The 13,446-nt window shown below is 47.5% G+C and overlaps 1 protein-coding gene across 6 annotated transcripts in view; it reads right to left on the bottom strand.

Moving 5' to 3' along the window:
* The window catches only part of COL27A1 (collagen type XXVII alpha 1 chain), a 239,406-nt gene that overhangs the window by 66,091 nt on the left and 159,869 nt on the right, over positions 1-13,446 (bottom strand). For all 6 annotated transcript variants that reach the window (XM_075120654.1, XM_048823074.2, XM_048823076.2 and 3 more), the window contains 5 exons: positions 6,942-6,995; positions 4,979-5,023; positions 4,752-4,796; positions 4,468-4,521; positions 592-645 (listed from right to left, as the gene is read on the bottom strand). In XM_075120654.1, the coding sequence (XP_074976755.1) occupies positions 592-645; positions 4,468-4,521; positions 4,752-4,796; positions 4,979-5,023; positions 6,942-6,995 (252 nt within the window). The remainder of the gene's footprint in view (positions 1-591; positions 646-4,467; positions 4,522-4,751; positions 4,797-4,978; positions 5,024-6,941; positions 6,996-13,446) is intronic.

The raw sequence follows: 13,446 nt of genomic DNA, 5'->3' as shown, positions 1-13,446 counted from the left end.
CCTAAAGCATGAATGGGGTTGTGACAATTCTCAAACTGCAGCCAGATTTAAAAATGCTCCTTCTGCTGTGTAGGTGGGACTGCCCATCTGTGTAACAGGGTTAGCCAACCTCCTGCCTCCCAGGTCTCTGGGTGGGAGGGCAGGCCAAAACGCATTGCATCCTGGGGAAAAATACCTAAGTACTGGTGCCAAGGTGACGCTCTGTGGGTTAGCTGCCCAGATTTTCCCAGAATGCTCTGGGATCTGTTGGGTGGACGATATGGGAAGGTTGACAAACCCTAAATGGTGGTGTGTGGATGTGTTGAATTGCATCACCTGTAACCAGGTCAGAGTCTGGTTCAGCCCAATATGGTTCTGTCTGGACTGACGATGGGGCCTGTATTTGTAACTTTTCTCTTGCACTCTTAATGCTGACATTAAAACTCTCAAGACACAGAAACCTTCATTGTCCTTTTCCCTCAAGAGTTACTGAAGGCAGACCAAGCCAGACTGCCCCTCGCTCAGCTGTGCAGTTCTAGGTGAGCGAGGGGGGGGGGGAATGGGGCAGAAGAGAGGTGTATTGTAGAGACAAAAGCAAAGATCATACTCTACCTTATGTCCCATTTCTCCTAAAGGTCCAGCTGGCCCCTGTGATCCCTGGGGTCCCTGCAAGACAGACACACAGGGCTCTTTCGTGCAACATTGTCAATTCTGAAGAACAATCCGCTCCCTAGTGCCCTCCCACATCACATGGACACTACACAGGCATGGGAGAGGAGGTCAAAAGACCAGAAATGGGCAGCTCAAAGTGCTTGAACAGCAGCAAGCAAAGGATCAGAAACTTTCCCTGTGTCTGGGTGGGAGCTGCTGTGTTGAAGCTGAACTGATAATAGTTGGTTTCAGAGTAGCAGCCGTGTTAGTCTGTATTCGCAAAAAGAAAAGGAGTACTTGTGGCACCTTAGAGACTAACAAATTTACAACAGACTGGACTTCTACATAGAGTGCTTCCGCCGATGTGCACGGGCTGAAATTGTGGAAAAGCAGCATCACTTGCCCCATAACCTCAGCTGTGCAGAACACAATGCCATCCACAGCCTCAGAAACAACTCTGACGTCATAATCAAAAAGGCTGACAAAGGAGGTGCTGTCATTATCATGAATAGGTCGGAATATGAACAAGAGGCTGCTAGGCAGCTCTCCAACACCACTTTCTACAAGCCATTACCCTCTGATCCCACTGAGGGTTACCAAAAGAAACTACAGCATTTACTCAAGAAACTCCCTGAAAAAGCACAAGAACAAATCCGCACAGACACACCCCTGGAACCCCGACCTGGGATATGCTATCTACTACCCAAGATACATAAACCTGGAAATCCTGGACGTCCCATTATCTCAGACATTGGCACCCTGACAACAGGATTGTCTGGCTATGTAGACTCCCTCCTCAGGCCCTACGTTACCAGCACTCCCAGCTATCTTCGAGACACCACTGACTTCCTGAGGAAACTACAATCCATCAGTGATCTTCCTGAAAACACCATCCTGGCCACTATGGATGTAGAAGCCCTCTACACCAACATTTCACACAAAGATGGACTACAAGCCATCAGGAACACTATCCCCGATAATGTCACAGCAAACCTGGTGGCTGAACTTTGTGACTTTGTCCTCACCCATAACTATTTCACATTTGGGGACAATGTATACCTTCAAAGCAGCGGCACTGCTATGCATACCTGCATGGCCCCACAGTATGCCAACATTTTTATGGCTGACTTAGAAGAACTCTTCCTCAGCTCTCGTCCCCTAATGCCCCTACTCTACTTGTGCTATATTGATGATATCTTCATCATCTGGACCCATGGAAAAGAAACCCTTGAGGAATTCCACCATGATTTCAACAATTTCCATCCCACCATCAACCTCAGCCTGGACCAGTCCACACAAGAGATCCACTTCCTGGACATTACAGTGCTAATAAGTGATGGTCACATAAACACCACCCTATACTGGAAACCTACTGACCGCTATTCCTACCTGCATGCCTCCAGCTTTCATCCAGACCACACCTCACGATCCATTGTCTACAGCATTTGCTCCAACCCCTCAGACAGAGACAAACACCTACAAGATCTCTATCAAGCATTCTTACAACTACAATACCCACCTGGTGAAGTGAAGAAACAGATTGACAGAGCCAGAAGAGTACCCAGAAGTCACCTACTACAGGACAGGCCCAACAAAGAAAATAACAGAACGCCACTAGCCATCACCTTCAGCCCCCAACTAAAACCTCTCCAACACATCATCAAGGATCGACAACCTATCCTGAAGGACGACCCAACACTCTCACAGATCTTGGGAGACAGGCCAGTCCTTGCTTACAGACAGACCCCCAACCTGAAGCAAATACTCACCAGCAACCACACACCACACAACAGAACCTCTAACCCAGGAACCTATCCTTGCAACAAAGCTGGTTGCCAACTGTGTTCACATATCTATTCAGGGGACACCATCATAGGGCCTAATCACACCAGCCACACTATCAGAGGCTTATTCACCTGCACATCTACCAATGTGATATATGCCATCATATGCCAGCAATGCCCCTCAGTCACGTACATTGGTCAAACTGGACAGTCTCTACGTAAAAGAATAAATGGACACAAATCAGAGGTCAAGAATTATAACATTCAAAAACACGTCGGAGAACACTTCAATCTCTCTGGTCACTCGATTACAGACCTAAAAGTTGCAATTCTTCAACAAAAAAACTTCAAAAATAGACTCCAACGAGAGACTGCTGAATTGGAATTAATTTGCAAACTGGATACAATTAACTTAGGCTTGAATAGAGACTGGGAGTGGATGGGTCATTACACAAAGTAAAACTATTTCCCCATGTTTATTCCCACCCTCCTCCACCCCCCACTGTTCCTCAGACATTCTTGTCAACTGCTGGAAATGGCCCACCTTGATTATCACTACAAAAGATTTCCCCCCCGCCCCTGCTCTCCTGCTGGTAGTAGCTCACCTTACCTGATCACTCTCGTTACAGTGTGTATGGTAACACCCGTTGTTTCATGTTCTCTACGTATATAAATCTCCCCACTGTATTTTCCATTGAATGCATCTGATGAAGTGAGCTGTAGCTCACGCAAGCTTATGCTCAAATAAATTTGTTAGTCTCTAAGGTGCCACAAGTCCTCCTTTTCTTTTTGATAATAGTTGGCAACCTTAGCATGTCTGAATAATTCCCTTCTCTAGTCTGCCTTGACACAGCCCGAGCCTACCCCCATTCCTACACTCTCAGAGCCTGCAGCACATCCCTCCTTCAGTCACCACAGTCTAACCCTCGCCAATCACAGCCCTCTTCTATTCCATCCATCTGACCTGACCCCTACTTCAACCCTTCCATCCTAGATGGAGTCAGAACTGGATTCTCTTTCTGCCATTTTCTCATGGTTCTCAATTGACTCCCTCCACCCCTCCCAGTAACATAACCAGATCCAGTCCATCCTCCCAGACACAGACCAGTCTGGGATCATCCTCTAACAGGCTCAGGAGTGTCTAACCATGGCCTTCCTGAACAGCCTAACGTGGAACCTCTTACAGTCCTAAGACAGTTAGCTCCTCCACCCATCCTTGCAAGCATCTAGCCTAATTACTATCATTACAGTAGCATCTACTGCCCCCTAGGTGAGGGCCCTATTGTGTTACGTGCTATACCTAGTCACTCCGACCTTGAAGAGCTTACAGTCTAAATAGCAAAAAGAAAAGGAGTACTTGTGGCACCTTAGAGACTAACCAATTTATTTGAGCATGAGCTTTCGTGAGCTACAGCTCACTTCATCGGATGCAAATAGCCTAGACAGAGAAAGGGTGGCAAAAAGGAAGTTTTACCAACACAGGAGCTGAGGTGCTGCCCAAGTTCACCCAGGGAGTCTGTGATGGAGTGAAGAATTGAACCCAGGTCTCCTGAGTCCCAGTGCAATGCCTTGACCGCAAAAAACATTTTTCCTTTCCAGTGCCTCTTCCAAACTTCCATTCTGACCTCTTTCTTCCACCTTCCCTGCCAGAATCTCCCTTGGTTTCTCCTTCAATTCTCTGTCAGAATCAGGTCCAGTCTCTTTTCTAACTTTCCCATCTTTAATCTGATCCAGGCCCTCTTGCTCTCCCAAAATCCAGACTTGCCCCTCTGTCCACCCTCCCTGCCAGAGTCAACTCCAGTCTCTGTTCTACCTTCTTGCTACTGAATCTCATTAAGTGCCTCCCTTCTGCCTCTGTAGGGTCTGATCTTGCCCTTCTTCCAACCTTCCTGGGCCCTCCTTTAACGCTGCCTCCCTGATCAAGCTGGATTCAGCAGGAGAGGCAGGGATGGGAATGAAGGAGTGTATGTGTAGGGGGGAAGCAAGACTGAGGAGGAAATGAGGGGAAAGAGAAAGGGACAGATGGATGAAGAGGGAATGAGAAGACACTTGCCGGGTCGCCTGGAGTGCCTTTGCCTCCTTGGGGTCCAGAAGGTCCTTGGATACCCTAGGATAAGAAAAAGCACCAAGGTCAGCTCTGTCCCATCATCACCTTTCACACCTCCCAGCATGTCAGATTCACCTCGTAAACACTTTATAAAAGGAACACAGAGGTGGCCCTGAGGCTGAACTGTGAGACATTGTCCAGGTTTCTCCTTCTGGAGCAGGAATCAAAAAATGTAAAACCTTAATTAAAATGTAGGCTATAAAAGGGAATAGAAGGTAGTTGGCACTTACTGGGAAGCCACGTGGTCCTGTCTCCCCAGTCTCTCCCATCTTCCCCTGTAAACAGAAGGTTACAGTAATTAGGTTGGGAACGTGCTGAAATGCCCTGGTTGCTTTGGCCAGGGAAGTCGATCAAAGCTGTATTTTACTGGGAGCCACGCACGCGTGAGTATACATACATGTAGCGTTTGGCACAGTGCCAGCTTGGCATCCAGCACCAGCTCTCACAGTGGACGTACCTGCTGCCCATCGGGCCCTGGTTTGCCTGGCTCCCCCTGAAGGCCCTGTTAATGAAAAAGACAAAGACATGTTGGCATTGGCATGAGCTGTGCAGTGGAGACTCTTGACTGGCTAGCTCCTCCTGATGCCCCAGCCTTCTTGCTCTTGGAATCCCCCAGGGAAGGGTCAATCATTTGCTTCTGGTTCCCCACCAGCATTTAAAGGGGCTAGCTAGTGTCCTAAAGTCCCCCTCCCATGGGGGAATAGTCCCATCTGCTGAGGAGCTTGGAGCATAATCCAATTTTTCTCTTTCTTGCTCTTAGAAATCCCAGTGACTCAGGACTCCCCACTTATCAGGTTCAAAAGGGGGAAGTTTCTCCATCCAACTCTAGGTCATTGTGGGTGGAGAAGGGGCAGGGCATTAGCCACACATTGATCGGTAGGCCGGGTGGCACTTGGACTCCAAAGGGGCTTCCTGCTGTGTGCTCAGCATTCAGGTGTGGAAGAGCCTCAATAGTACAACACACCCGCTCAGGTAAGAGCCAGCAGCATAAGCATTATTTCCTTTTCTAACTGCTGCTCTGCCTGAGAAGGGAGCCTCTGAGGAGCTAGGGGCTGAGAGGACATGGATGCAGGAGAAGTCTTATAAGGCAGAAGAACAATTGGGAGAAAAGAAGGCATGACAGAGAACTGAAAAGTCTGCCACTATTTCAATGCTCATCGGTTGGACTAGCCTTCTTGCTAGGCTGCCATCCATATTCCAAAAGGAAACACCCATATTGGGAGCTGCTCTACCACCCTATCCCTCTCTTTCTCAGCAGCCTTGCCTCAAAAGAAGGTTCTTTGTCAGCATCTGGCTTGGATACTCTCTTAATCAGACTTAATGAGGGGCAGGTCTATTCCAGGAGGCCATTTGCTAGACCCCCTTCGCACCAGGAGGCAGGGGGGATTTCTGTTCCATGAATGTCTCTGCTCTGAGTCATACCACACTGCAGGGAGACACACTTTGTAAAGACAGCAAACACCACATATCTTTGACTTACTCTGTGTGTGTGTGTGTGTGGGCAGTAGAAATGTGCAGTCAGAATCCTTAAGGGTGTGGTGATGGTAAGGCCAGATCTACCTACAAGTTTTGTATTGGTGTAACTATTTCAGTTAGAGGGTGTGATTTTTTTTTTTTTTACCAATATAGTTAAATTAGCATAACCCCTATAGCGTAGGCTCAGTTATACTGGTTTAAATGTGTTTTATGCTGATATAGCTTATTTCCTTTCCCATATGGGAATAAGCTATCCTGGTATAAGCACCTATATACTGCAACAGCTGTGCCCGTGCGGGGCTGCAACTGGTGTAAAGTGGCACAACTTTGTGTGTAAACAAGCCCTGAGCTACCTTACAGCCCCCCTTCACTTTAACCAAACAGCTGGAACCTTTATTATCTCTGAGACTGTATTTCTACCAAATGAATAACTTCTGGATGAATTTAGACAGCATTCTTCCCTCGGATCCCCACCCTTCCTCCCCAAATGGAAAGGCTTTTGGGAGACCAGGGAATAGACATTTCCACTGGTCTCCCACTGAGCAGAGCCATGTGCTAGGAACCTGATGCAGGGAAGAAGCTAGGTGGTTGTGTGCTGGGGGACAGCTGGTGCCATACAAAATCATGCTGGTTGCTTTTAAGGTGCCTTGATGTGAGCGAGTGTTGGCTCTTGGCAGCTGGGCTCTGCCACCAGTGTGGGGCGCTCCTCTCTGCTCTGCACAGAGGAATGCTGGCTGGGCTAACTGGCACTGGCTGGACTCAGTGCTTGATGCTGATGGAGCTAGAGCTATTTAAATTGACTTGAGGATACACCATGAAGGGCGAGAGGCAGCGAGGAGGTGGTGGTGGTGGGAGACATCCTGATTTTCCCAGGGCCTAAAGGGGAGCCTCATAGCATGCTCAAGAGCAGACCCGTCAGAACTAGCACTCCTGTTAGAACTTACCTTAACACCTCTTGACCCTGGCTCCCCCACTGGTCCATCAGGACCTCTGGCACCCTGGGGGACCGAGAGAGAGAGTTACACAGCAAAAGTGAACAGCAGGTGTCCCCCTTGTGCTGCTAACAGGGAGTTGTCTACTGGGGGTTGGGTGTGATCCCAGCTTCCACTGTGCAGCCTGACCTCTCCCACCTCCCCAGTGCACATTTTGCATGCTCAGGGGGCTGAGCTCTTGGGCTTTCTCCAAAAAACGAAGCAGCTACACTTCTCCTACCCTTCACCTGTCTGATCCATTGGATCCACCCTCCCTGCCTTTCACCCTGAGTAGCTTCAGTAACACAGAAGAGGAGAAAGAAAAGGAGTACTTGTGGCACCTGAGAGACTAACCTATTTATTTATTTTTAGTCTCTCAGGTGCCACAAGTACTCCTTTTCTTTTTGCGAATACAGACTAACACGGCTGCTACTCTGAAACAGAAGAGGAGATGGGTGGAGGGAGCCCTGCTTGTGTGTGTGTGGGGTGTGTGTGTTGATTTCTCTGTCCATAGCCATATTTAATTCTCCTCTGGCTCTTAACCCTTGGGATGCTGGCACTCAACAACCAGATGAATGCTTAGGAAGGTGGGTATGTACAGCATGGCTGTGGTTCCCAAGGGTTTAAAGCTTGGGCTTGTTAGACTGTTTCTAACATTCGTCTTGGAGTCAAGGTTCATCTCCCGTTATAGGGCTCCTTGCTGCAGGATTCATCCTACTGCATGTAGGGTAGAAGGCTCACCCAAAAGTAAAGCAACAGCAACCCTAGCTTCAGAACTCTTGAAGCCCATTAGAAGAGTTCTTCCTTTAGCCACAGGTCTTGCTTAGATGGGTGTTTCAGCTGATTCCCAGGCTCAATGGAGCCACTTTTTAGTTTTGTTCTCCCCCCTCCCGCCAATTTATTTAATTTCTCATCATGTATTGGGCAGTGCATTTATGTTATTTTTATTTCTATCTAGCCAACATTAAGCCCAAAATGAGAGCCAGAGGAGAAAGACAGGCCAGAGGTCAGGAACGGCTTCATTTTCAGACCTTAATGACTATGGTAATCTTGCTGGGACAGACCCTGAAATCTGAATTTATTCACATCATGGCTCTTCCTTCTGAAGAGTCAAGCTCTCCCATCGTCCCCTACATGATACAATTTGAACTCTTTGCATACCACTCCCTGTTATTCACATCCATGGTCATGTCGCTGTTGAAGTCAAGTCATCAAAGCTATAAGATGCACAATATGAGCCCAAACAGATGCATAAAGGCAACTTGGAATTGGACGTATTTAATAAAGTGCCATGGGTTAGCTTCTCATTAATGATAGGTGTTTTAGGCATTTTATTATAGTTACCTGCTGCTTAGAGAACTGCTATGAACATGACCAGGTATTCATGTATATATGAAATGGGTAGGGGCATGTAGCATGACCAGTTGTACATGTGTGGTCAGATGGCCAGTCATTTGTGCTTAAGTATGTTTTGATGAAACCTCTCAGGTCCAAGTGTACACGGGAACCTTTCAAGGCGTGTATATGCATGAGAAAGCCAGGTGCCGGGGGATGAATCCAGCTCCATGCATCTACAGATGTTCAAACATATGAGGAGGCTGAACACGGTTAGCGGAGAACCTACACAAAAGCATGCACGTGACAGTTATCGTCCTGGAAATCATGCTCAAGACTAAAAAGAGATGTGCTTATTCTTCAGGGGTATAACAGAAAAGCATCATTTGTGCACAGTGGAAAATCCCTAGATAGCACTGAAGCTGATCTCAGTGGAACTCTTCCCCCACCCCCATCCCTATCCTAGTCCAAGAGTAAGTTCTGTGACACTGACATACAACAGGCAGAGGGGTGGCAGGTAGGAATAAAAAGATAGATCGAGAGACCACACCAACGTGTGCCATGTCCACAATGGAGCCCTGATCTTGACTGGGCCTCTAGGCACTACTGCAGCATAAATAATTCTAACATTGCTTTGTGGTGTATATGTTATGGTGAAAGGAATTCAGACACCAGGCCAAAGTGGAAATAGAGAAAATAGGAGCCAATTTGCTTAATTGAGATGCAAACTGAGAGCCAAATGTAATAACAGGGGCCAATATGTTAGCAAAGCAACTACAGTGTGACAGCAGGGGAGAGAGAGAGAGAGACTCACAAAGAGAGGCAGTGTAATAGCAGAAGATGTATAGGAAAGACAGCCAAATTATTACAGCAAACACTGACAATATAAAATAATGCAAAAACTTCTACTGTGTTTGGCAAACTCAGTTATGCTGAACAGACCCGAGACCAAATAACCATAGTGCATGCCCATAAGACACAGTTTAAAGTATACCGAATCTGCTCTCTAGAACAGTCACTGTGCATCAAATGGGAACAGCAAAACCACTGCCCACGCTGCTACATTCAGCGAGCTGTATGGCTCCTAGCTTGGATCGAGACATTTCCCTAACCTGGAAAGGACGCCTCAAGCTCAAAGTGTAGACACACCCTTTGACTGACAGCATACAAATCCACATGTAGAAAGGTTCACCAAAGCCTCCCTGGGTGTAATGGCAAACCTTCTGTTACTGGATTCCCATTTTCCTCCCTTTTGCTTAGCCCGCCTCTGCTCTTTGAACTGTTCTGGATCATGAAACAGTGCAGTATTTGTACTTCACTTGGGGAAATGTGTGACAAAGGGACAAGCAGCCAGGCAGCTTGTGCTTTAAGTCAAACTGTCCAGCTCTGTGAACTGAGTTTTCGCCTTCTCTGGGCTACCTGGAAACAATAACCACCCTGTTAGGCTGAGAATTCCCCTCCCCAAACTCATGACTTCACACATCCATCCATCACTTTCCTGTCCGAACTCCCTAGAGAAACAAGCACAAACAAAGAAAAAACAGCATCCGGAGGGAAATTGACCCCTTGGAACCATGAAGGTGGCTGGATCTCAGACAGAGCCACACTGCTCTGCTGGATGTTGGAAAGAAAAGAAGCTGCTACAGGGAACGCAAGTAACATTACTCTGCTTGGATGGTCGTGAGGGGAGGGAGATCCGAGATGTTCAGACCTACAGAGGGGCAGGCATCTTCTCTGCTCTGAGGGGTCATGATGATAACGGAAAGAGACAGACGGGCAGATGGAGACACGTTTCACCCTTGGGGAGTTATTTGAAATTTATCACCATAATCAACACCCTAGAATTGCCCCCAACCTGATAGGGACATAGAAATTGCCAGAATGGATGAGACCCGAGGTCCATCTAATGCAGTCTCCTCTCTCCCACAATGGCCAGTCCCAGCTGCTTCAGAGAAAGGTGCAAGAAGAGATGGCGCAGCAGCAGATGTGGGATAATCTGACCCTCCCCCCACATTAGGTCTCATCCCGATGTCCAACAGTTATGACAACTCTGGCCATTCCTGTTATCCATATAAATGTCCAATCCCTCTTTGAGTCTTGTTAAATTCTTGGCCCCAATGACTTTCTGTGACAGTCAGGCTCAGCACTATGCTCACAAAGTCAGAATGAGCTCCTTGTCTTCCTTGGACCATGATCTCATTTCTCCACAAGTCCCTTCCCCCTTATAATCTGCACAGAAACCAGTTACAGTAGATGGACAAAGGAGCTAATCTACAGATGGCTGAAATGCCAGAGCTTTCTCCAGCATCCTTGCTGTGCTGCAGAAAGACAATCTTGTTTTCCTTACAAATTAATCATAGAATATCAGGGTTGGAAGGGACCTCAGGAGGTCATCTAGTCCAACCCCCTGCTCAAAGCAGGACCAATCCCCAATTAAATCATCCCAGCCAGGGCTTTGTCAAGCCTGACCTTAAAAACTTCTAAGGAAGGAGATTCCACCACCTCCCTAGGTAACGCATTCCAGTGTTTCACCACCCTCCTAGTGAAAAAGTTTTTCCTAATATCCAACCTAAACCTCCCCCACTGCAATCAATCAATATGGAGACACAAAAACTGTCCCCAGGCAGAGTGTCTGAGTTGAGGGTTGGCCTTGTCCTCATTGGGACCATTATTCTCTTTTCCTGGGGAAGCTGAAAACAGGGGGATCAGCAGGCCAGGGGTGAATCAAACCCCAGCAATGGTGGAGAGTGTCTATTTTTGCACCTCTGGAAACTACAAGTTCACACTGAAAATGGAGCAGTGGGAATTCTGCATCTCTCGGCAGCACAGAGTGATGCCCTGTCAGAACACCTATCTGTTGAGAAGGAAACCAGATGACAAACCAGAAATTCTCAAGGAAACGGAAGGAGCATCTTGGTGATGCTGTCTTCAGAGAGATTCTAAGGGTTCGAGGCCCACCACTCAGCGACTCTGCTTGAAACATGACACAGGCTCAGAAGAGTGGGGCCCACTGCCCTTTGGCACTCATCACAGCAGCCTTTAAGTGGCTCAAAGAATAGTCATTGAGTGAAATGAGGCGCTCTCGCTATGAACCGGATATGCTAAGTGTGCGGTACTCTTCTGCTACCCTAACTAGTGTGACCATATTTTCCAAAGGGAAAAGGGGACACTCCCAGCCGCTCGTCCGAGGCCCTCCTTTCTCCCGCACGAGGTGGTTGCCCAGTCGCTGGAACCCTGCCTTCCCCCCTTGTACAGGGCTGTCATCTCCACTTGCCCCACATCTCCGCAAGTCCCTCCGCACCGCACCCCACTTTTTGGACAAAGGCTCAGTTTTGCCAAAAAAAAAAAAAAAGTTGGGACAGTGGGGACAGGGCTTAAAAAAGGAACGGTCCTGGCCAAAGCGGGATGTGTGATCACTCTAACCCGAAGCCCCATCTCCCTAGGCCCCGCAAGTCTAGCATCAAAGACAGACTAGAACCAGAACTGAGCTGGGCCGAGCACTTAGGCCACTCCCAAGGAGTTAGTCAATAGCGGACACATTTGCTCATCCAGCTGTTGCATACAGTTATAAGGCCAGTCTCTCCTCAAAGACAAGCAGGTCTCTCAAATCTCTTGTTGTATTCCATCCCTCTCCGCCCCCCCCCATCCTTTTCCAGTCACCTGGCACTGTACTTGTGGGAGTGGTCACTGAAATGGATGGAGTCCCCTGCTAGCTCCAGCCTGCCTTCTCACAGCTCTGCAGCTCAGGCAGGGAAGCCTGGACCCCCAGCAATGCAGCCTGCCAGTACTCGCATGGCCACAGCACTGTTTGGAGTATCGTAGTTTCTTCCCAGCAGTTCTCTGTCACCAGCAACCCAGGAGTCCAGCAGGGCAATCTCCCTCACAGCAAGCACCTGGTTAATCCATCACTAAACATTTCATCAACATCTGACTTGAAAAGGTGAAACTGCCCCTGCATTCAGGAACAGACCAGGAAAGCTCCATCTTGCCCAGACTAAGAGGTTTCCCTAATTCACCCTGACAGGAAAAGCTACATTTAGCCAATTAGTTAAATCTTTGAAACTCCCTTTTACTGACAATGCCAGTTACAGACAAGTGAGGAAAACCCTGGAGCATCTACAGGAAACTGGAATGCCAGCAGGCAGCAGTAAGCAGGGTCTACATTACAATGTGCTAGGCAGGCTGCATAGTTGTCTTCTGGGGGCTGTGAAGTTTCCTAGAGCAGCTAAGTTTTCATTTAAGTATTCAATATCAATCAGCACCTAGACTCCCCAGCAGATAAAACCCATCGCGCTAGATGCTGTACGAACAGTACAACCTCTGAAGAGCTTATCATTTAAATAGACAAAAGAGGAAAATAGGAAGGTAAAAGCAGATTTATCTCCATTTTGCAGATGGGAAATCCTATTGGGATCCAGGAAGTGGGAGGGCAAAAGCAGATGGGAAATAGGAGGCAGAGAGAATTATAGGCCCTGATACAACAAAGCACTTAAGAACATACTTAACTTTAAGTATGTGACCAAGGTCACACAGGAAGTCTGTGGCAGAGCCAGGAATTCCAACCAGATCTCCCTGAGTCCCACTCTGGCGCAATAGCCACAAGACCAATCTTTTTCTCTATTTAAATCAACAAATTATACTTCTGGCCCTTTCGGTTACATAGGCCCAGGGTGGAAGGTGTGTTGCTATGAATTGGAATAATACAATTCATTTTAGGGTCAAATGTTTATGTGCAGAAGCAGGTGAAACTTAGCCATTTTAACTGATGTTTGCTTTGGGGTCATGGATCACAGAGTGATACCCAATGTGAGGGGAGAAGGAGGTGGGGAACCCACCCAGACCTGGACTGACTAAATGTTTAGTAAAGCCTGCAAAATACAATTGCTCAGCTTTGTTTGACTCTAAATAGATAGTTCTACTTAGGTACATTTCTTGCTTTAGTATCTCCAGGAGGCACCATGCAGACCTACAGGGTAGAAAGTCGATAGGATTTATGCCCCGTAGCGCCGAAATCATTTTGAAAAACATCACATCACTTAGGCCCTTTTGAAAATGTTATCCCTAATCCCATTCCGCACACATAATCGTTAGCCCATTTGTAAACATAGGCTTCACTGCTTACCGTCCTTTGTGTTGGTTTGCT

The sequence above is a fragment of the Caretta caretta genome, chromosome 16 (assembly GCF_965140235.1).
Source record: "Caretta caretta isolate rCarCar2 chromosome 16, rCarCar1.hap1, whole genome shotgun sequence".
Classification (NCBI taxonomy): Eukaryota; Metazoa; Chordata; order Testudines; family Cheloniidae; genus Caretta; species Caretta caretta.
Note: the sequence above shows the minus strand (reverse complement) of the source record. Positions and strands in the feature narration are given on the sequence as shown.